The 23498-nt window shown below is 46.0% G+C and overlaps 1 protein-coding gene and 1 long non-coding RNA gene across 7 annotated transcripts; one reads left to right on the top strand and one right to left on the bottom strand.

The window, feature by feature from the left end:
* Nucleotides 1-69: 69 nt before the first annotated feature.
* Nucleotides 70-1457, bottom strand: LOC118352522 (uncharacterized). The gene is made up of 2 exons (XR_004809737.2): nucleotides 1192-1457; nucleotides 70-326 (listed from the first exon to the last, which is right to left on the bottom strand). It is a non-coding gene; the product is annotated as an uncharacterized LOC118352522 (long non-coding RNA).
* Nucleotides 1458-7877: 6420 nt separating this feature from the next.
* On the top strand, nucleotides 7878-23433 carry FAM186B (family with sequence similarity 186 member B). Of its 6 annotated transcripts, XM_025477536.3 has the most exons (9): nucleotides 7879-8125; nucleotides 8909-9134; nucleotides 13049-13231; nucleotides 15502-17164; nucleotides 17672-17864; nucleotides 19336-19514; nucleotides 20244-20426; nucleotides 21998-22085; nucleotides 23096-23234. In XM_025477536.3, exons 1-8 carry the CDS (start codon nucleotides 8030-8032, stop codon nucleotides 22044-22046), a joined length of 2772 nt encoding a protein of 923 aa, XP_025333321.1. In that variant the 5' UTR covers nucleotides 7879-8029; the 3' UTR covers nucleotides 22047-22085; nucleotides 23096-23234. The 6 variants fall into 6 exon arrangements, with proteins under 6 accessions (XP_025333325.1, XP_025333321.1, XP_025333322.1 ...); XM_025477535.3 differs by lacking the exon at nucleotides 21998-22085 and having other exon boundaries at nucleotides 7880-8125; nucleotides 23096-23433; XM_025477537.3 differs by lacking the exons at nucleotides 13049-13231; nucleotides 21998-22085 and having other exon boundaries at nucleotides 23096-23433.
* The last annotated feature ends 65 nt before the right edge of the window (nucleotides 23434-23498 follow it).

Raw genomic sequence — 23498 nt, forward strand, 5'->3', positions numbered from 1 at the left:
GACGTGTCGTTCGGAACGTAGGGGTATCTTTGCACCTCGCTAAGAGGTTTTTTTAATCCGTTGCATAGTTTTGTTTTTGTTTTTTTTTTTTTTTGCACTTTTAAATTCATTCATTAAACAGGTATTTGTTGAGCATCTGGTACGTGCCACGAACTGTTCCAGCGCACGGGGCAAATGGCAGGTGAAAAAAAAGCAGATCCCCTGAAATCCCTGCCCTCGGGGGGCGCACGTGCTGCTCAGGTGAGCCTGGAGTTACTTCTTCTAAGCTGGGGCTCCCGCCGAGCGGTGAAAGCGTGGCAATCATCAATGGGCGTTAAAGATGTGAGCTAAAAAAATAATAAAAATAAATAAATAATAAAGATGTGAGCTAAATGCTGTGTTGCTCAGATCAGGGAATTGCAACCCAAAACTATTGATGAATATGCGGAAGGTTTCAGGGCTGGTGACTGACGGGGCTCCCGAGACGGGTGCAGAAGGGGATGGAGCATCTTCTCTCCAAAGCCTGGATAAAGCTGTTTCCTTTTTCCTTTATTCGTCAGCAGCTGAGCTGTATACTCTGCTCTTGGTGCAATGCAAGGGGCTGGAGGTTCGGAGCTGTGCAGGGGGGGGCCCTGCTTGCGAGGGGCTCAGGATCTCCCGGGAGAAACAGGGAAACGACCCACAGGAAGCAGAACTCCTCGATGAAAGGGGACAAATGGGCAGGAAGGAAGAGGGATTCATTCTGGGGGCCTTTGGTAGAGAGAAACTTCATTGTGGGTTTCTTCACAAAACCTAGAAAGCCTCAAATGAAGGGCTAGTCCTGTGGTTTTCAAACTTGATTATTGAGGCCTCTGCGCATAGCGGAAGTGGTCAGAGGTGCCATAAACCTTTACCAGTCACATTTTAATTTTTTTTAATGAGATTTCTTAGCATACGTAGGCACCTATTTTAAAGAGGCAAATAATGCTATATGGTTTGTTCGTAAAAATAGCAGCGCCCTGCCTCCATCATCTCCCTCCCTGGAGGCAGGCATTTTCAGCTCTGTTAAGCTGTTTCTTTTGGCGTTTACCTTCATTGCTCTGGCCCTGCTTCAGTTGCATCCCTCCCCACAGGGTGAGGAATCCAAGGAGACATGCCTATCCAAAGCCCACCTACTCCCTTCTAGACCATATCCTAAATACTTGGGACCCTGGATCTCCCTGCCCAGCCTACCTCCTTGGATCTCTCAAAGATCCTTGGATCTCCTAGGATCTTCTCCAGAAGGACCTTGGTGATGATATGGGCATCGCTAAGCCTGAGGGATAATCAAGGGGCAGTTATTTGGAGCAAGAAGCTAGAGGCAAGAGCCCAAGCTGGGGTCTCCGCAGGACCCTGTGAGAGGCTCTCTCAATGTAGGACAGAGGCAAGTGCAGAGGAGAAGGGGGTGAGGCAAGAGCCAGGGACTGGGGGCTCCTATCTTCTAGTGTAGACTCTGAGGATTCCAGAAATTCCAAAATTCTAATTTAGAACCAGGCTCTACAGGTCCTTATGAAGTTAAGAGTTTAGAAGGTGGGCAGCCTGTGTGACTCAGCGTTTAGCTCCGCCTTGGGCCCAGGGCGTGATCCTGGAGACTTGGGATCGAGTCCCACATCGGGCTCCCTGCATGGAGCCTCTCTCTCTCTCTCTCTCTCTGTGACTGTCATAAATAAATAAAAATAAAAAAATAAAAACAAGAGAAGTGAGCACTGGGTGTTCTGCTACTTGTTGGCAAATCGAACTCCAATAAAAAAAATATATACAGGGCAGGCCAGGTGGCCCAGCGGTTTAACACTGCCTTCAGCCCAGGGCACGACCCCGGGGACCCGGAATCGAGTCCCGCGTCCGGCTCCCTGCATGGAGCCTGCTTCTCCCTCTGTCTAGGTCTCTGCTGCTCTGTGTGTGTGTGTGTGTGTGTGTGTCTCTCATGAATAACTAAATAAAATCTTTTTTTATTTTTTTTTATTTTTTTTATTTTTTTTTTTTATTTATGATAGTCACAGAGAGAGAGAGAGAGAGAGAGAGGCAGAGACACAGGCAGAGGGAGAAGCAGGCTCCATGCACTGGGAGCCTGATGTGGGATTCGATCCCAGGTCTCCAGGATCGCGCCCTGGGCCAAAGGCAGGCGCCAAACCGCTGCGCCACCCAGGGATCCCTAAAATCTTTTTTTAAAAAAGAGTTTAGAAGGTATTTTATTTAAGTTTGTTAGCTTAATTTGTAACATTAAAATATTTGAGTAAGTTTCCCATTTGTAGTCTTGCCCCAGCTCCCATAAATAAGAGGGATAGGTTGGAGAGGTTTTATTGTTTTTTGGTTTTTGTTTTTAAGATTTTATTATTTTTTTATTCATGAGAGACGCAGAGGGAGAAGCAGGCTTTCTGCGGGGAGCCCGACGAAGGACTCGATCCCAGGACCCCAGGACCTGAGCCAAAAGCAGACCTTCAACCACTAAGCCACCCAGGGGCCCCTAGGTTGGAGAATTTAATTTAACTCTTTTCCCTTCAGGTCTCCTACCCTGCCCACTGATACCTCATCCCCATCCGCCCAAATTAATGCAATGATTTTTGTCACCTCATTTTTCAGCTTTTATAATACTGACTACATGTGCTACTCAGAGTTGAGCCATGTAGAAAACTTTGATTACTCTTCCTCTCCTGCACTTTTGATTTTTTTTCCTAGAATTAATACTTACGTTGCTTTTTCATTTGTTTAGCTTTCTATGAATGTATCACAAAATCTACCTCAAAATCTTCCCCTATTTGCCTGAATCTCCTCAGAATATCTAGACACGGCAGATATTCTATCAACTTCATCTGGTTTTTTTTTTTTTTATTAAGATTTTGTTTATTGGGATCCCTGGGTGGCGCAGCGGTTTGGCGCCTGCCTTTGGCCCAGGGCGCGATCCTGGAGACCCGGGATCGAATCCCACGTCGGGCTCCCGGTGCATGGAGCCTGCTTCTCCCTCTGCCTGTGTCTCTGCGCCTCTCTCTCTCTCTCTCTGTGACTATCATAAATAAATAAAAATTAAAAAAAAAAAAAAAAGATTTTGTTTATTTATTCATGAGAGACACACAGGGAGAGAGGCAGAGATGCAGGCAGAGGGAGAAGCAGGCTCCATGCAGGGAGCCCGATGTGGGACTCGATCCCGGGATTCCAGGATCACGCCCTGGGCCAAAGGCAGGTGCTAAACCACTGAGCCACCCAGGGATCCCCTCAACTTCATCTTCTTGAAGAGATCTCTTCTGGAGCCTTCTGACCTGCTCCGAACATCTGGCAACTTGGCATTTCCCCTCATCTTCCTGGCATTGTTTTTTATTTCTCTTTTGTTGGATCTTTTATTTGCCAGGTTCTGTGTCTTTCTTTTTTTGTTGTTTAATTTATTCCCTCTTTTTGGAGACCATCTTCCAGAAGTTTCATGAAAAAGGGAGAGGTAAATTGTTTTGAAACTTTACATGTTTGACATTGTCATTATTCTACCCTGACACTTGATTGATTGGTTGGGTATTTAATTTCTTCAGAATTATGAAGGCATTGTGACATTACCTTCTAGCTTTCACTGTCTTGAGAAGTCTGAAGTCTTTTAACTTCTTATCCTTTGTAAGTGACTTATTCCCCAACTCTGAACCTCTTCTTGTCTTCTCAGATGGCTGTAATATGTCTTGGTGAGAGGGCTGTTTGTTGTGCTGGGCACTCAGGGCCCTTCACTTCTGGGAAATAATCTTGAATCATCCCATTGGTGATTTCTTCCTTTCCATTCTCTCTGTTCTTTCTTTTTGGAGACTCCTATAATCCAGATGATGGATCTGATGGACTGCTCATACCAATTTCTTATTTTTCTCTCCTACTTTCCATCGTTATTACCTTGTTTCCTGGGAGAGTTCCTCAATCTTCTCTTCCCGTTCTTCTACTGAGTTTTTCTTTTTTTTTTTTTTTTTTTTGAGTTTTTCAATATAGTAAGGATTTTTTTTTTTTAACTTTTTTTATTTCTTTATGATAGTCACAGAGAGAGAGAGAGAGAGAGAGGCAGAGGGAGAAGCAGGCTCCATGCACTGGGAGCCCGACGTGGGATTCGATCCCGGGTCTCCAGGATCGCGCCCTGGGCCAAAGGCAGGCGTCAAACCGCTGCGCCACTCAGGGATCCCTATAGTAAGGATTTTTATTGGACTCACTTTACTGTTATTTTCCAAGTATTCCTTTCTATAGCATCTTTTTTTTTTTTCAGTGTTGAAATGGTTTATCTTATCTCCGAAGCTATTATTGGTACCTTTGTTTCTTCTTTCTCTGTAATCTGTTTGCTCTAAATTTCTTTTTCTATTGTTTTGGTCTCTCTCATGTTAGATTCTTTTCTTGAAGGTCTTATAATCCTTGGTTGTTTGCTTACATTAAAAGATGGGTTACTAAAAAGCCAACTGGAAACATCTGTGTTCTATGAGCTCAAGTATACGGGTAGGGCTTGTCGGCCAAGAGCTACACTGTAGGGAGCCTCTGATGTTAACATCTTTAGGTCTTCCTTCTGGACTGGTCAGCCATCTGGCGCAACCAATTCTATTTGCCATCTGGTTGCCCCATTGCGGCCTTAGGACCCATCCTTCTCTAGTCTAAGTCAATAACCACTCATCCATATGCTTTCCAATTTCCTAAAGTATTTTGCTCCTGTCTCCTCTCCTATTTTCCTGTCCTTGTGGATTTATGGCTTAAAAAAAAATCCTTTTGCTATAGTTTTAGTATATTTTTAGTAGAGCAAAATTAGATACATGTGTTCAATCTACCATTTTTACCCAGAAGCTTTAAATATATTTTATCTGTTTTTAAAACAGTAGTTTAAAAATATATAGACTCAAGGAGCACCTAGCTGTGGCTCAGTGTAACATGCAACTCTTGATCTCAGAGTCATGATTTTGAGCCCCATGTCGGGTATACACTCAAATGTCCTACATATCATCAAATTTTGCAGTTTATCAAAACAGCCTTGTTGACATTGAATGATTTTGTGAGATATGAAATTGAACTTATAATATTAATGCATTCTACTAAGCTATTTTATCTGTTTTAGATACTAGGTTCATTCTACAAAAGGCTTTGCTTGAAAAAGGAGGTTGGCTGCTTTTAAAAAAAGTTTTACAAACATTTTTCCTAGGCTAGTGATCATGTAAGTGTGGCTCTTTTTTTTTTTTTTTTTTTTCTTTTTAGAGAAGGTGTGGGGAGGGGCACTGAAAGAGGGAGAGAATCTTAAACACACCAATCGCAGAGCCAGTCTCATGACCCTGAGATCATGACCTGAGCTGAAATCAAGAGTTTGTCATGTTTTCATTTCCACTTAGTTCACAATATTTCATAATTTTCCTTGGGCTTTCTTTTTTGATTTATGGATTATATAGAAGTTGTTTAATTTACAAATATTTGGGAATTTTCTAGGTATTTCTCAATTATTGATTTATAGTTTAATTCCATTATGGTCAGAAAACTTTTTTTTTTTTTTGAGGATTTATTTATTTGAGAGAGAGAGACCACGTGCTCAGGTGGTGGAGCAGAGGGAAAGAAGCAGATTCCCTCCTGAGCAAGGAGCACCAATCCAGGCTCTATCCCATGGTCCTGAGATTGTGAGAACATGACTTCATGATCTCAGGCGAAATCAAAAGTTGGTCGCTTAACTGACTGAGCCACCCAGGTGTCCCATTATATGATTCTAATCTTTGTAAATTTATTGATATTTATTTTAAGGCTCAAATTATTATTCCATATGCATTTGGAAATAACATGTGCCCTGCTGTTGTTGTTGGATGAGGTGTTCTATAAATGTCAATGGAATCAAGTTGGTTGATAGTGTTTTTCAAAACCTCTAAGCCCTTACATATTTTTTTACGTCTACCAATTCCTACAAAAGAAGTATTGAAATCTCTAACTATGGTTGTGGATTTGTCCATTTCTCCTTTCACTTCTATAAGCTTTTTTGCTTCATAAATTTTGAAGCTCTGTTATTAGGTGCATGCACATAAAGGATTATATCATTTATTTTTTAAGATTTTGTTTATTTATTATTTATTTGAGAGAGAGAGAGTACAAGCACAGGGCAGGGAGAGAGAGAGGGAAAAAGCAGGCTTCCTGCTGAAAAGGCAGCCTGACATGGGGCTTAATCCCAGGACCCTGAAATCATGAGTGGAAGGCATATGCTTAACCGACTGAGCCACCCAGGGGCAATGGATTATATCTTTTTTATTAATTGGCACTTATTATTATGGAATGTGCCTCCCTTTTTATCTTTGCTAATATTTCTTATTCTGAAGTCTGATGTTAATATAGTCACCCCATCTTTCTTTTTCATTAGTATTGTAATGGTTTATCCCTTTCCATCCTTTTACTTTTAATCTATTGTGTCTTTTTATTTAAAGTGTGTCTTGGGTTTTTCTTTATTGAACCTTACAATCTCTATCTTTTAATTAGCTTTCTTAGGTCATTTATATGTAATCTAATTATCAATATGATCAGGTTCAAAAGAAAGAAGAAAGGGAGGAAGAAGTGGGAAAAAGGAAAGGACCCCAGAATGGGAATTGGGAAACCAGGGTGAAGTCCGGACTCTACTTCCTGGCTCTATAACATTAGGTAAATCTCATAACTCCTCTGAGCCTTAGCTAGCTCATACATGTTTTTAAGGATGAATGAGTTATTTATAAACTACAACGTGCTCTGAAATCTTAAGGGATTAAAGAACTGTCCAGTGCCAAATGTATAGATAGAGAGGTATATCTAAACTAGGGTATGAGTGCTTCAAAGAGAGAACTAGATCTCACTCATTTGTTTATTTCTAGCACGTAGGCCCAGGCTTGGCATGTTACCAGTAGGTGTTCATTGGGTGAAAGAGGCAATAAAAGAACTAACTTTGAATATATGAATGAAAAGTGGGTGTCGGGTGACAAGTTATTAAGTGGCCATGACCCTGCTAAGAACTGAACTTAAAATATTTAATTCTTTATTTGTTAAATGGGAATACTTTTAAGTAGCATGGAAGAACAATTTGCAAGTAAACGTTTTTGTTCTTACAGATGCATTCATTCAATAAGCATTTTGTTAAGTGCCTGCAGAGTGCCAAGTTTGGTTCTAGGTCCTGGGCATACAACAACATCCATTTTAGACATTTGTTTTTAACTTTATTATTTATTATTAAATATTTTATTTATTTATTTGACAGAGGGAGAGAGAGAGAGAGAGAGAGCGCCAAGCAGGGAGAGCGGCAAGCAGAGATAGAGGGAGAGATAGAAGCAGGCCTCCCACTGAGCAGGAAGCCTGCTCATAACCTGGGATCATAACCTGAGCCGAAGGTAGATGCTTAATCAACTGAGCCACCCAGGTATCCCTAGACATTTTTTTAAAGATTTTTTAAATTTATTTATTCATGATAGAGAGAGAGAGAGGCAGAGACACAGGCAGAAGGAGAAGCAGGCTCCAGGCCGGGAGCCCAATGTGGGACTCGATCCCGGGATTCCAGGATCACGCCCTGGGCGGGAGGCAGGTGCTAAACCGCTGAGCCACTCAGGGATTCCCTAGACATTTGTTTTTAAAAGCCATCTTGCAGGGCATCTGATACCAAGTGCTGACAGAGCCTTGACCCCTGGTGCAAATGCAAACATATCACCATCAGTTATTAATGGGCTCTAATTTTTTAAAAACTTCTCTTTGGACAAAGAAAAAAGCCTAGTTGCTTTTTCCTATTTTTAGCCAATAATATTTAGTTTGGTAGCAGAATATTTAATGATTTAAAAAAAAAGCAATAGGTCAACTTAATATATATTAGGTAATGGATAATAAGCTAGATAACCAAGCAGATAGTTGAAGGAGATTAGAAGGAGCCATTCTTCTAATCAAACTGATGATGTCACTGGAGAAAAGGTCAGTTGGAACCTGATGTCTGGCAGTTACAGGCAGAGGGTACTCAGTTACTGCCCTGGGGCCCTTAACTGCAAAGCAGCCAGCATCACATGTCCAGGCCAGGGTACCAGAGACACAGGGACATCTTTGCAACTGACAGGGTGATCCAAAAATGGAGAAAGACAGGCCCCCACAGTTGATGACCCCTGCATCGGTGAAAGCCATCATCTCAAGGATTGAGGCTGCCCAACTAACACGAGCTCAGGAGGTAACACCTGAAATGAAAAAGTCACCCTTCTATTGGGATCTGAAATGGAGACTGGGAACTAATCCCAGATTGGGGCAAGATTCCAACTCTGGCCCTTCAGGGGTCCTCAGGATCCTCAGCAAGCTGGGTTTGCAGACAGATTAATCCAAAATCCCCATCTCCTAGATTGGCCTCTGTAGGGTGAGCTGGAATCAAACCACCCCCATGAGGCAGGGCACAGGAAGGGAACAGCACAATAAGGAAGCCCCAGGGTGCCCCTGAGACACACAGTGGTAGGTCTTAGCAGAGCAAGAGAAGGAGCCCAGAGTTCCTGATTCAGGTCTATTCTTGGCAGCCTGTCAAGACTCCTTCAAGCTAAGCCCTAGAAATTTACAGGGAAATGGCTAAAGGCTGAAATCACCCTGCACATTAACCTTTAGTCCTTTTTTTTTTTTTTTTTTTTTTTAATGGGAGCCTCTGATCCTAAGGGTTTCTTAGGCCCTCATTTTTCCAGTCTGTTGTCTCTGGATCCTTGGGAGGAGAGATGTCCAGAAGTCCCTAGAAAATTTTGAAATTCTGAAGAAATGTATGCTCTGAATTTTTAGTATCCTCTCCCTTCCTGACCTGTTTTAATCATCAAAGTGACATTAAGAAGAGCTAACCATCATGATGCCCAATTTACAAGTCAGAACACTGAGGCCCCAAGAGGTGAACTGATTTCTCTGAGATCACACTGCCAGGACATGGTATTCTAGCTCCAGAGTTCACACCTCTAAACACTACAATCTGATGCTTCCCATATAGGATATTTCTTCCCAGCTCTCAGACATCTTGGACAACGTCAACTGTGTCATCAACCGCTTCCAGGAAGAATTAGGATATGATTTAAGAGAAAAGGCAAAATCTGACCAGATAGAGCAAAAGGGCAAGAACAGATTCATCTTGCTGGAGAAAATTGCCTCCTTCTCCAAAGATGCTAAGACCAAAGAGAAGCACTTGTATGAAATTCTCCGCTGGCTGGGGGACTGGGGTGAGTTTGGACACTGGGTGTCTGAGAGTGGGCATCTCCCCTCCTGGACACTGGTCCCACACTTACTCCCATCTCCTCCTTGCCCCACCCCAGATCAGCTCTCCCTGGGAGGGGAATGTGGGGCAGCAGGTGTAGAGGGAGCAAAAGACACACTGCAGTGCCTCTCCACTGAGACATTCCCCCAATCTTGTCACAGCAATCACATCTACTCCCCAGAGGGACAAACATATAATTGTCCAAAACAGTAGCTTATGAACATTAGCTGCATGTGTGATGAAGCCTAAGTCACAGATCCATTGTGACATCTCATTTTTTTAGCAGAGTTGAAACTAAAGTCAAACTCATGCTAGCTATTTATTTTTTTCCAGATTTCTTAAGATGTAATTGACAAATAGCATTGTGGAAGTTTAGAGTGTACAATACAGTGATTCAATAGACGTATATGTTGTGCAATGCTTGTCACAATAAGGTTAGTTGACACATCCATCATCTCACAAGTTACCCCCATTTTTTTCCGGCGAGAACATTTAAGATCTACTCTCTTAGCATATCACAAGTATATAGCACTGCATTGTTAGTTTAGTCACCACACCGTACATTAGATCCCCAGAACGTTTTTATTTTATAACTGAAATTTTGTACCCTTTGGCCAACATCTCACCATTTCCCACCCCCCAGCCCCTGATAACCAACATTCTAATGTCTGTTTCTGTGAGTTCAATTTTTTAGATTCCACATGTAAGTGAGATCATATGGTATTTGTCTTTCTCTGTCTGGTTTATTTCACTTGGCATAATACCCTCAGGGTCCACCCATGTTATGACAAATGACAGGACTTCCTTCTTTGTTTTGACTGAATAATATTTCATTGTATAGAGGGGACACCTAGCTGGCTCATTTGGAAGAGCATGTGACTCTTGACCTCGGCATCATGAGTTCAAGCTCCACTTGGGAGTAGAGATAAGTAAATAAACTAAAAAAAATAAGTATTTTAGGGCAGCCCCAGTGGTGCAGTGGTTTAGCGCCGCCTACAGCCCAGGGTGTGATCTTGAAGACCCAGGATCGAGTCCCACGTCGGGCTCCCTGCATGGAGCCTGCTGCTCCCTCTGCCTGTGTCTCTGCCTGTGTCTCTGCCTCTCTCTCTCTCTCTCTCTCTTTGTGTGTCTGTCATGAATAAATAAATTTTTTAAAAAAAATTAAATATTTCATTGTATATACCACATTTTCTTTAACCATTCATCCATCTACTGACACTTAGCTTGGTTGTATGTCTCATCTCTTGTGAACAATGCTTCAGTGAACATTGGCATACAGATATCTCTTGGAGGTAGTGACTCCATTCCCTTTGGATATATACCCAGAAGTGGGATTGTGGGCTCATATAGTGATTGTATTTTTAATTTTTAGAAAAATCTCCATACTGTTTTCCAAAATGGTTGTACCAATTTATATTCCCACCAGCAGTGCACAAGGGTCCCCTTTTCTCCACGTCCTGACCAACACTTGTTATCTCGTCTTTTTTCAAAATAGCCATTCTATCAGGTATAAGAAAATATCTCACTGTGGTTTTAATTTGTGCTTCCCTGATGATGAGTGATGTTGAACACCTTTTCATGTACCTGTTGGCCATTTGTATGTCTTTTTTAGAAAAATGTCTATTCAAAAAAAGTCTATTCAGATCCTTTATTTCTTTCATGTATGTGTTTAATCATAGGGTTGAATGGAATAATAGATATAATCTGGCTCTATATCCTTGATATTACAAATGAGAAAATTAAAAATAAAAGTGCATCCTTTTTTTTTTTTTTTAAGATTTTATTTATCTATTCATGAGAGACAGAGAGAGAGGGGCAGAGACACAGGCAGAGGGAGAAGCAGGCTCCCTGCAAGGAGCCCAATGCAGGACTTGATCCCAGAACTCCAGAACCATGACCAGAGCCAAAGGCAGATGCTCAATCACTGAGCCACCCAGGTGTCCCAAGAAGCTTTTTCCCTATGTTCTTCTAGGAGTTTTAGGGTTTTAGGTCTTTAATCCATTTCAAGTTAATTTTTTGTGAATGGTATAAGATGGGAGTTCAATTTCATTCCTTTGCATATGAATGTACAGGTTTACCAACATCACTCATTGAAGAGCCATCCTTTACCCACTTTGTATTCTTAGCTCACTTGTCAAATATTAGTTGCCCATAAATGCATGGGTTTATTTCTGGGTCCTTGATTCTATTCCATTTGTCTTTATATCTATTTTTATGCCAATCCCATATTGTTTTGATTACTATAACTTCGTAATATGGTTTGAAAATCAGGTAGTATGATGCCTTCAGCTTTGTTCTTTTTCTCAAGAGTGCTCTGGCTATTTGGGGCCTTTTGTGGTTCTATATGAATTTTAGGATTGTTTTTTCTGTTTCTGTGAAAAATACCATTGGGATTTTGTTTTTTTGTTTTGTTTTTTTTTTTTTAATTTTTATTTATTTATTTATGATAGTCACAGAGAGAGAGAGAGACAGAGACACAGGCAGAGGGAGAAGCAGGCTCCATGCACCGGGAGCCCGATGTGGGATTCGATCCCGGGTCTCCAGGATCACGCCCTGGGCCAAAGGCAGGCGCTAAACTGCTGCGCCACCCAGGGATCCCACCATTGGGATTTTGATAGAGATTTCATTGAATCTATAGATGGCTCTGAGGTGGCAATATGGACATTTTAAATAGCATTGTCTTCCAATTCATGAACATGGAGTATCTTTCCATTTATATGTGTCTTCTTCAATTTCTTCCAACAACGGCTTACAGTTTCCAGTGTAGAGATCCTTCACCTCCCTGGTTAAATTTATTTCTAAGTATATTATTGTTTTTGATGCTGTTGTAAGTGGGATTATTTTCTTTCTTTTTCAGAGGGTTTATCATTAGTATATAGAAATGCAACTGATTTGTAAAGAGAACTTTATTTTTCTTTATTTTTGAGAGAGAGAGTGTGCACACATGCATGCAATGGGGGAAAGGGTCAGAGAGAGGGAATCCCAAGCAGGCTCCACACCCAGTGTGCAGCCTGATGTGGGGCTCAATCCCAATACACTGAGATAATGACCTGAATTGAAATCAAGAGTCAAATGCTTAACTGACTGAGTCACCCAGGTGCCCTGAAATGCAGCTTATTTTTGTATGTTGATTTTGTATCCTGCAACTTTACTGAATTTATTAGTTCTAATAGGTTTTTTTGGTGGAATACTCCAAGTATGGCATAGAGGAACCCACAGGTGATATTCAAAGTACTTAATGACCCTTACTGCGTGGGCACTGGGGCAACAGCATTGAAGCCAGCTGTAAACAATTGGTGTAGCCACTTGAGTGTGGACCAACCATACTTCAGCCTTGGAGCCAGGTGCGATCCCCATTAAGATCAGAGTTATACCTTCATGAGACCTTACTCTGCTCTGAAGTTGGGCAGATGCTGCTGTTGGAATAAGATGGTATAAAGGAATGTGCCCCACTTCCTTCATACTGCCCTGCCCCCAAGGAGTTCTCAGTTCTGTGGTCCTTCAGCTGCCCCCATAAACTAAGCAGGGTTGTTCACTCCAGTTAATTCAATTGTACAGATACTGAATTAGGCAATGGGGATAGAGCAATAGCAAGGCAGACACATCCTTGGCCTTATAGCTAAACAACAATACTGTTTAATGTCTATTGCATATTTTCTTCACATCAGGCCTCATGTTAATCATTTCACATGTATTATCTCATTTAAATGCCTACCCACCCTCTTACAGGCACATATGCTGAGACTCGGAGAAATAAGTAACTTCCCTAACATCACACAGCTAGTCAGAGGTGAATCCAGTCCAACCTCAAAGCCCAACTCCTTGGGTCTCCCTAGAGGACAGATTGCACTCAGCCTATACCTCCCACTCCTTCTCCAGGTGACAGTCTGACCTATGAGCTCAGGAACAGGAAGGGTAAGGAGGAAGAGGAAGCTCTGGATGAATGGATCAATGTGATGGAAAAGGTGTTACCTCTCTCCCTCATTGCCACCAAAGGAGGCATCGAGTCTCTCATTTCCCTTTGCTCTACTCTCATTGAAGGACAAAAGAAAAGGACACAAAGTAGGTTCCAAGAGCACCTGGGAGGAGGGCTGGGTGGGTGGATGCCATCTCAGAGGAAGAAGTCACAATCACATACTGGGGTCTATGGGGGTCTTTCTGACTCTCCTCCATACCAAAGCCTTATATGAGATGGAGAGGCAGTAGTGAGAGGCTGGGATGTTGAACCCGGGCCTGAGCACTGAGTAGTTCTATGCTGTCCCTCTGGGCTGGAGGAAGGAATAATGTGGAGACAGATCCTTGCTGGTGCTTCCTGGAGCTGTAGCCTCATGGAAGTCCTGGGAATCAAGGGTAGAAGGCCAGGAAGGCTGGATGGAGTTTGTAGCTAGAACCCAAAGACTTTCCTTTCCAAGACTCAGCCAGAGGCCCTTCCAGAACCTTCTCAATTGTGGCTGCTCCAGAAATGGTCAGTCAACAGTATGTCTCAACCTTGAAATTTTACTCCTATCAGCACTGGTAGGGACCTGAGATTATGAACTCCTACATTTTGTAGATGAGAACACGAAAGCTCAGAGAAGAGAAAGGACCACAAAAAAATAAGAAGCTATGGCAAAACCAGACCCCACACTTAGAGGTTGTCTGGCTTTTAATCTTACGCCAGAGCATAAGCTTCACCGTCTGACAGATTTGATTTTGAATCCTGTGTGCCAATTTCTGGCTTAGTGACTTTGAGCAAGTTATTTCATCTTTCTGAACCTCACTCTCTTCATATACAAAACGAGGAGCCCACTGCCCATTTGCAGGGTTCCACTGGGTATGAGGCATCTGGCACCAAGCTTAAAACGTGCTCAGGACTTAATAAACAGTAGGTCACATTAGTATTTTGCCATTGATTCTCATGGCCAGGTTCCTTATCAAGCAAGATGGATAGTTGGGGGAGGGAGGAGACAGTCTCTCCTACAATCCTTACCACATTATGTCTTGAAATATAGTTATTTGTATACTCATTTCCCTACTAGATTGTAAACTCCTGACAGGCAAAGGCTGTGTCTTATTCGTTCCTTCCTAGGGATCAGTTATTGAGCACTTACTGGGTACCTGGTACTGTGCTTGCCACTAGACATGCATGATCTAGTGAAGTCCTCTGAGTAGATGCTGTGGTTATCCCCATTTTTCAGAAACAGAGGCACCAAGATGGAAACTTGCCTAAAGCAAGTTGTAAGGATGGGATTCAAACCCAAGTTATCTGATTCCAGAATTCAAGCTCTGAACCGCTAGGCCATATGGTCTGACAACATGAGCTAAATCCTAGCTTGACTTCAATGCCATTTAATTTCCATATACCCTTTAGCCTCTCATCCAAAGTTAGCCAGTGGTTTTTTTCTGTCAGTGATGTTTGTTGAATGGGCAAATGAATGGATGCTCCAAAATAATCACACTAGCAGCCCTACATATGGTAGATCGAGGGGGTACCCCTATGATCATGACCCAGCCCTGAATAGCTGAGGTTTATAAAAGGTTTGAACAGAGTACACAGTCTGTGTTTATGTGCATTTTCCTGGGGAGAAGGTCCCCTGCTTTCATTAAAGTATCAAAGGAGGGATCCCTGGGTGGCACAGCGGTTTGGCGCCTGCCTTTGGCCCAGGGCACGATCCTGGAGACCCGGGATCGAATCCCACGTCGGGCTCCCGGTGCATGGAGCCTGCTTCTCCTTCTGCCTCTGTCTCTGCCTCTCTCTCTCTCTCTCTCTGTATGACTATCATAAATAAATTAAAAAAAAAAATAAAGTATCAAAGGAGTTCATGACCCCCCATTTGGAAAAAAAAAATAGTCATTAAAAAAAAACCAACACAGGAACAGTTGCAGAACCCTGTGATAAACTCTCTGGTAACAGGCAAGGGAAACAGCTTCTCAGGTGGTCTGGAATCTAAGTGCCAGATAGGCTTCCAGAGTTTGAGTAGTTGGCCAAAAAGAGCCAAACATGGATACTGAGGCTGGGAAGTAGCATGATTTAGAAAAGTTACTTTACTTTAGGGAAATATATAGGATCAGAAGTCCATTGAGTTGAATTGAACTGACTTGAATGGTTTCAGGCCCGATGGGCCCTGTGGGTGCTTCGGAGCTGAAGACCCTGGCAGGTAAGCTCTGGGCAAGCTCTGAGCCTGGCAGAGACCTCTCCTGACAGCATCTCCCCCAGCCTCACGTATTGCCTCAGCTCCTTATTCTTGCCAAAGGCCTAAGAGGGTTGAATGGGGAATTTGGCCACGCAGGGTGTGAAGTATCAGTATAATCCTTGGCACCCATGGGAGTTTGCTGCCTCTGTTCTCTCCTAGTATCCAAACACACCTTCTGGCAGAACTGGTGGGAACAAAGCCCCCCCAAATCTACATCCTACCCTCAGCCACTGAGCCCAGAGCAGATGCTCCAGGACAAGCACACTACCTGCATGAAGGTCTCTGAGGTGAAGTCCATGCTGCAGGAGCTCCTGGACTCCACCATGTTCAACCAGGGGGAGGTCAGAGCCATCAGGTACATGTCTGCCGTGGTGGAGAACCTCAACAAGGCCTTGACCCTCCAGCACAAGGAACACAGTAACCTAGAGACCAAATATAGGAACCTGAAAATAGAGATGACCCAGGAACTGAGCAGCCAGCGGCTCTATTTCCAGAATTCCCTCCAAGTTCTCCAGACCAAGAGGGATGCCCTACTAAAGCAGGTAGAGATTCTAGGGGGGAAATACCATGACCTTCTCCTGATCAAGCACTCCTTAGAGTTCCAGCTGAAGAAGGCACAGTCTGCTAGAAACCAGGCAGAAGAAGTGGCTGCAATCTTGGTTGACTCCCGGGGGCCCCCTGAGAAAGAGACCCTCCCAAAGAAAGAAAGCATCACGGAGGAGACCCAACAGGAATCCAAGAAGGAGGAGTTGTTTTTGTCCCTGCCCCCAGGTTCCATGGCCACAGCCTGGGACAGTGATCCTAGGCCTTCAGCGTCTCAGCTACTTTCCATCATGACCATGCAGTCTAGGATTGCAGATGTGTACAGCAGCAAGGACACTGAGCATCTCCAGTCCATGTTGCCATCCTCCGTGGATCACAGGTTTCCTAAGAAATGGGAAAGACCCGTGGCAGAGAGCCCAGGCCACCAAGTCAAAGACCAGACAGACTTCCAGAAAGCATCCCAGGAGAAGGAAGGCCTCCAAATGAAGTCTCATTCAAGGATGCAGCTGTCCCCAGAGAGCTCTGAGAAGGTGGGCTTGGAGAGCAAGGTGGAGCGCAGGGAAGAGGAACTCAGCTGGGAGAGGCAGAGGCAGCAGTGGCTGGAGGAGCAGGAGATGTGGCTACAGCGGCAGAAGAAATGGGCCCTGCTGGAGCAGGAGCACCAGGAGAAGCTGCATCAGTGGGAGGTGGAAGAGGCACTGAGAGAGCAGCAGCAGAGGTTGGGCCAGCAGGAGAAAGAGCAAGGGGGCCCACGGAGAGAGACGGGGCAGCCAGGGGAGCACGTGGACAGGGTGCTCTTCATGACCACCAGGCACTGGAGGGACTTGGAGAAGGCATCCCTGGCGCCTCCCCCAAGCCGGGCCCAGTCTGCTCACCCAGGCGGGAGGCCACACTTGTCCCCCAGGGCCCAGCAGCCGGCCCCCAGAAACCAGAGGAACCTGAGTTCCGCCAAGTCTGCCCAGAAACCACGGGCCTGCCAGGTTCCTACCAAACCCAAGAAATTAGCCTCCTTCCCTGTCTCAGGGACATCCATCCAAAAGGTGTCCCGGCCTCCTTTGCACGTATCCCCAGTAACTCTTAAGGGGAAAGTATACCGCATGGACGTGGAAGCCCAGAGGAAGAACCTGCAGCTCCTGAGTGAGGAGGCTGAGCTGGGGCTGCCCCACTACCTGCGCAGCAAGGCGCTGGAGCTCACCACCACCACCATGGAGCTGAGCATGCTCCGGCTGCAGTGCCTGTGCCATAGGTACATCCTCTACAGGCGCTTCCAGCACCTCCGGTAGGTACTCCTGGCATGTGCACCCACTGGTGCGGGCAGAGCCAAAACCCAAATGGAGGGGAGAAGTATAGGGCAAATGGGGATGGAGAAGATACCCGGATGAGGACAAGGTCTCCTGAGGGAAGGGACTGGCAAGGAGCGTCTGACCCTGGGGCCTTGGGCAACCCTGAAGGTGTGGGAGGTCGGGCGCTTACATACACACTCTGCTCTTCCCGCAGTGGCCTTTACCTCTGAGCCCCCTTCCTTACTTCTTCCTATCACCCCATCCATAAGGCACCTAATGCACTCCCCTGCTTGCCTTACCCTCTCTTCCTGTTTCCAGCCAGGCCCCAAGGCTCCTCATCAGCCACCACCTTGCACTTCTCTACCTCCTACTTTCCTCAGCTCTCACCAACCTCAGTTTCTCTCCTTGCTATCGGGCATTACAAACATAGGGTCCTACCTGGCTAATGGATTTAGGGAGCAGGAGGCCCTTTCACCCATGAAATCACTTCCTTCATTTCCCAGACAGGAAGTGATCAACCACATACAAGTCATCCGAGAAACAGGGACTACCTACAAGGCCCAGAACCTCTATGTCTTCCTCGAAAACATCGACAATCTGCAGAACTTCTGGCTGCAGGCCTGGACAGACAAGCAGAAGGAAGTGGAGGAGAAGCACCGAGAGTGCCTGAGCAGCATGGTGACCATGTTCCCCAAGGTGGGCCTCTCCTGTCAGGGGTCAGTGTGACCAGCAGGGAGGGGGCCAGGAAGTGAGCCTGTTAGGCTGTGGGGTGTAAAGGGGGCAGCAGAAGGGAACCGAGAGGCCAGGTGAAAGCCTCTGAGCCAGGAGGAGGCAAGGCTGGAGGTGCCTGAGTGTGAGGAAGGGCAGCTTTCCAATTTCCATGTATGGGGAGAGAGAGAGGGAGAGAGAGACCCTCAAAAAAAGCTGTACAAGAAAGACTCTTCTGGAGAGGGGAGGCAGCTGGACCCTGCAGTCCCAGCTTCATGCTCAAGATCTCCCTCCTGCATGGGTCCCTCTGTCCTGCCCCTGTGGGTTCTGGTTGCTTTCCCTGCTTGGTCACAGCTGTCCTTTTCACCCACACACTGGGTTCTCACTTTGCTTCTCTCTGGGGGTGGCTCCCTTGCTTTCCAGATGCCAGGTCTCCTCCGGACACTTCTGGTCCCAGGTTCCTGACAGATAAAGTCACTGAGACCCAGGTGGTCTGAAAATGTCTTTACTTCCTACCCTCACTCTGAACCAACAGTTTGCCCGGATACAGAAGTCTAGGTTAGAATTCATTTTCCATCTCAATTTTGACAGCTCTGCTCAATGCTTTCTAGGTTTTGGTGTTGCCATTGACAGTATAAAGTCACTCTGAGGCCTGATCCATGGGTTTGACCTGTTTTTATTCTCTGAGGGTCAGCTTCAGGTTCCCCTGCTAACAGGGGTCAGAGAAGCAGCAAATACCGACATGGTCCACAGAAGGGGGCTAGCTGGCAGTTCGGGGGGTGGGGGAGGGTGGGGATTGGAAAATCACAGCATTGGCTAAGACTCCCCAGGGAATCCCCCTAGGATTGGGCCAGGAGGGCAACCCACCCCACCCCAAGTCTGGGGGAAGCTGTGCACTGAGGCACGCGGTGTAGGTGCTGACGTTGGGCAGTTGGAGGAGCCTTGGCCTTGAGGCCATCCCCCAAACTCCGTTTCCTATCACTTTCTCTTAGTTCTGGTCATCTCCCGTAGGTATCTTGACTTGCTAAGTTCGTTTTGAGATTGAGAGGGAAAGGGACTATATGAAGTTCTCTGGTAACTAGGAGGGTTCCCGCAGCCCCTTACACAGAGCCAGGGCAGCAGCTAGATAAAAAGATGCCCAGATCATTCTAGGCACAACCTGGCCTCATGTCATGAACGCTGAGTGCCCTCTCGAGTTCCAGCTGCTTTGGCTTCCTTTTGTTTTTTCCTTACTGTTTTGCTCATTGTCCAGCTTCTCTAAAACAAAGGAGAAAACAGGAACTAATGTAGCAAGTAATAATTCAAGGAATTTTTAGGAAATTTGACTTGGGGACCCCAGGAGTCTCTGATGGGAGGGATTCCCTGGGGCTTACCTTCTCTTCTCAGCCCTGAGTCAGGACATGCTCTAGAGGGGGGATAAATTCCTGTCTCCCTGATGCCTCTCTGCTGGTTCCTCTAGCTCCAGCTGGAGTGGAATGTTCATCTGCACACTCCTGTGGTCACCAACCCAAAGTCAAGGAAAAGCAAACCACCCCCGTCCTATCTCCAGCACACGCACTCCTGTAATCCCTCCTGCAAGCAGTCCCCAGAGCACTTCCCATCCAAGCACTGGGAATATGTGCCCCTGCGCATGGCCCGGTAGGTGCAAGGAAGCTGGTGGGCGACCCACTGGATGGGTGGGAGAGACGGAACAGGCTGGGGTGTTCAGACTGGGGAGATTGGCAGCTTGGTGAAAGCACAGACAGGCAAAGCTCACCTCACGAGTTGCAAGAGGTCTGTCTTCTCAGCCGCCCTGCTCAGCTCTGGCCATTGGCCCAGATGAGGGTGTGTGTATGTATGTGTGAGATGACGTGGGCTTCAGAAGCCAGCCCAGCCAAGCAGGTGTCAAACTGCAACTGAAAGACTCTGAGGACCCACAGCTGAGAGCTTACAACCATTTCTGCCCTGCGCATTGTTGGTCTAGCACCTGTTATTGGTCTGCCCCTATAAACAAGCCTGATCCTTCCCACCATGTGACCTCCAGGCTCAGAAAGAGATACCATGAACCTCTGGGCGGTCAAGAAGACCCCCAACCTCACCAAGTATGGCCCTGTGCAGGGCAGCCCAGGAGCATGTGCCTAGAAGAAGAGAGGCTATCCCAACACCCTTCCAGCAGCTCCTCAGCCAGAGGAGCTCCAGGGCGGTGAGGCTTAGAGATAAGAGGAAGATAGATGACAGGATGGTGGTGACAACTCTTCAAGAGGGAAAGAAAAAAAGATCTGAGGTCTTGGGCCTTATGGCCTTGGAGAGCTGGTTACTTCTCAGTCTCCCTCCCTCTGTGTACCTAACGCTTTGTCTCTTTCTACACTTTCAATCTCCATGCCCCAGCCATCAGGAGAACCAGATGGAGGCCGTCTGGAAGACTGATGTGGCCTCCTCCAGTCACCCGATAGAAAAGAAGACTCCCCCCAGCCTGCTCTGGGACCAGCTAGGAGGGTACCCAGATATTCCCCGGCTGTTGGCCTTGGATGTGCATTCATCCTTCCAAAAAAGCTTAAGGTCCCTCAAGGGGTAAGGAGCAAGCCTGGATGGTTAATCTGGATTCGGGGAGACCTTCCCACTGAGGGCAGAGGCCAGTATACATACTATCACTGTCCAGCTGCCCAAGAGATCTCTTTTCAAACATTCATAACAACCTCACTTATTGTAGCACCTCAGCCAGGGAGATGCTGACCTGCATCAGCCACCCGCTTGGGTCCCCATGCCACCATTCCAGTCCTCTCAGAGGACTTTGCGTAGTGTGTCAGAAGATTGCTGTGCAGGTGTTCACTTCCCACTGTTGCCTGAGCTGCACATGAGTTGGCTCAGGAGGTAAATTCTGCCCAAGGCCTGGGGGTTGTTCTCATGGAGAGCCAGGTGCGGGAATGGAATGATGAAGGAAGCCAAGAATCTCATGATGAGCTTGAGACTCGGGCCTGGCCCTGGCTTTGGCATTCTCATTTCCTTCCTGCCTTCGAGAATTGTTCCCGGGAAGAGCAGCTAAGGGGAAGAGGCAGGACTCAGTGGGCCAACAAGAGGCTTTTCTAATTAGGAAGGTTCAATTCTCCTTTGCCCCTCCGGACTTGGAGACGTCACCGTTGAAGACTCAAGTGTCTTTGAAGGAGCCTTTTGAGATTTTTAGAATCAATCCCAGCTATCTCTGCAGCGCAGGCTCTGCCCCAATTACAGATCTTTGACAGATAGAGGGCACTAATGCCTGCCAGTCTAGATCTAACCAGAAGCAAGGCTGTAAGATGCTGCTGCTGCTCTGTCCTCCAGACAGGGATTTAGGGAAGACAGGGTGACAAGGTAATGTCCTTGGCTCTGCTTCTGCTCTGAAGTGGGCCTGAGGGTCCCAGCTAGTACATAGATACCTGGTTTCCAGTTCCTGGAGAATTGCTGAGAGGTAGGTGTGTGTCTGTGTACCTGCATATGTGTATGTTGTTAGTTGAGTTGGATAAAGCAACTAATTGAGAGTCACCAAAACAATACTATGGCAGAACTCGGGAACCCAGGGGTCAACGGGGCCCTGCCCCGCTAAGATTTGGCTAAACTTGCCCGAGCCCCACCCCCCCAACAGTCTCTTCTCCTCAAGCTCCTCCTCTGCCTCCCTGCCAGGGCCTGGGCTTTGCCTGGCACCTGCTTTAATCTGAGGCCCCAACCCCTATGTTCTCCCACATGCATAAATACGTATACATAAATATCAAGAATACGTACTCCACTTAGGCCCTGAGCATTTCTTGATGGTAACTTTTTGAAGATTTAGTGGGGGCTGTTGGGGAAAGGGAATCACAGTGAACAGCACCAAACAGCCTCCTTTCTTCCCCTCTCTCTGGCATAACATGCAAAACTCAAAGACTCCTTCCTATCTCATGCAGAGCTGTTCCACCCACACGCAGGCCTCCACTGGGATCTCAGCTTCAGGCTTAAGCACTTATCAAAATATTGTTCCCAGCAAAGACAGCTTCTCCTTTCCAGGGGAATTTAAGTGAATACAATTTTCTTCCCCCTTTTAAAACTCCATGCAAGTTTATTCAATGTATCCTACTATCAGGTATAGAGGCAAGGCCCTGCTTCTTCTTTCTTCTTGATCTGCATCCCAGGTTGGCACCACCTACCTGCATGTCAGTCTGGTCCTGGATGGTTCAGTGAGGGGGCTCCTGGTGTTGTCTTGGGACCTCGTTAATTGTGGTATGGGATCTGCTACTCTAATGAAAGTTCTCTGCTGCTCAAGCTACTGCTGCCTGAGGTGGGGGTGGGGTAGGCATGCTACTTTCTTTGTGAGGGCTCCTTGCATAGACACATTCTGCTTCCACTCCTAGAGTGTGCTTTTTTCTCTTTGGTTGCCTGTCCCTGGCTCACCAAGAATACTCACATCCAGTAGCTGTGTGGTCTCAGGTCACTCACTTCTTTGCAATTCTATCAGCTCCCCTGACCCAGGTCACAGCACCATCTAGTTTCATAACTAGGACCAATTGCACACCACCTGCCCCATGCTCCTGCCTGAAATGGACAGCTTGGCTTTATCTACAGCCCCTGGGATGTCCTCTCAGAATGTGAGGAAAGGCTATTCATCTTCCCTCTATGGTTTGGGAACTAGAAAGGTCGTGTCCCTCAAAAATCAGCAGACCCCCTTCTCCAAGAGCTTTCTCTGTTTTGTCTTATAAACATCTCCCCTGGGCTCTCCGTCTGACAGGTAAGATAGCTGTGTGCCTGCACATACCAAATACAGCCTGCAGTTGGAGAAGAATCTTAACCCTGACTACGCACCCTGCCCTCCATTGCTCAGGGCCTATTCCTGCACAGCTAAAGTACACAGTGTTTCACATGTGTGGTCGAGATGCAGCGAGCACAGACCTCCAACCTGCTGCAGACAGAGGAGAGGGCTTATAACTTGGTTTCTGGGAAGGAGAGTAGATGGGAGTGGAGAGGAAGGAACACGGATGGAGAGGAAGGAGCAGGGAAGAGTGAGGGGCGGGAAGAGGAAGTATTCTGTGATGTGAGACAAAAGGCAGATCACAAGAAGAGAAGCAGAGCCCGTGGGATGGGGCAGAAATGTTATGTTAAGCGGTTCCGTGTCCGGATCAAGTCTGGGCACAGCTCTGGACTGCCTCCCAGAGGTGACTAGGGAAGCTCTTGGGTGGGCTGGGTGGGCATTGTCTCAGCTGCTCTCCAATCCATGATTGACTTAACTCTTTCAGTGTCTTGACAGCTAAAGGAAAGGAACACCAGGAAGCCCCAGATGAGTCAGCCAAGCTTGTCTGTAAAAAGTCAAATGAGTCCTTTCCTGGAGCCCTAAAAAGCCAGAAGGATCAAGACAATCTCAGTCCCCACTCCCTCCCTTAGTCAGTGATTCTCAAACTTCAGGGTGACTAAAAATCACATGGGAACTTGTTTCAAATGCAGGTTTCCAGCTGGTGTTTTTAAACAAACATCCTGGGTATTGCTAAGTAGCCCTAGAACTTTGAGAAACGCTCCTTTCCCCCTTAAGTCTCCAAAATGTACGTTTTTAATAAAATAGAGATGTGTTATTTTTAAAGATCTCTGTGTTGTTTCTGAAACCCACATCTCCCGAACTCATTTTTGGAACCAGGTCCATGACCA

Source organism: Canis lupus, chromosome 27 (assembly GCF_003254725.2).
Source record: "Canis lupus dingo isolate Sandy chromosome 27, ASM325472v2, whole genome shotgun sequence".
Lineage (NCBI taxonomy): Eukaryota > Metazoa > Chordata > Mammalia > Carnivora > Canidae > Canis > Canis lupus.

Coding starts and splice junctions, on each gene's coding strand:
- FAM186B (XM_025477535.3), top strand. CDS start 8,030: ATGGAGAAAGACAGGCCCCCACAGTTGATGACCCCTGCATCGGTGAAA. Junction 8,126..8,908: donor AACTAACACGAGCTCAGGAG/GTAACACCTGAA, acceptor CTTCCCATATAG/GATATTTCTTCCCAGCTCTC. Junction 20,427..23,095: donor AGCTTAAGGTCCCTCAAGGG/GTAAGGAGCAAG, acceptor TAACTCTTTCAG/TGTCTTGACAGCTAAAGGAA.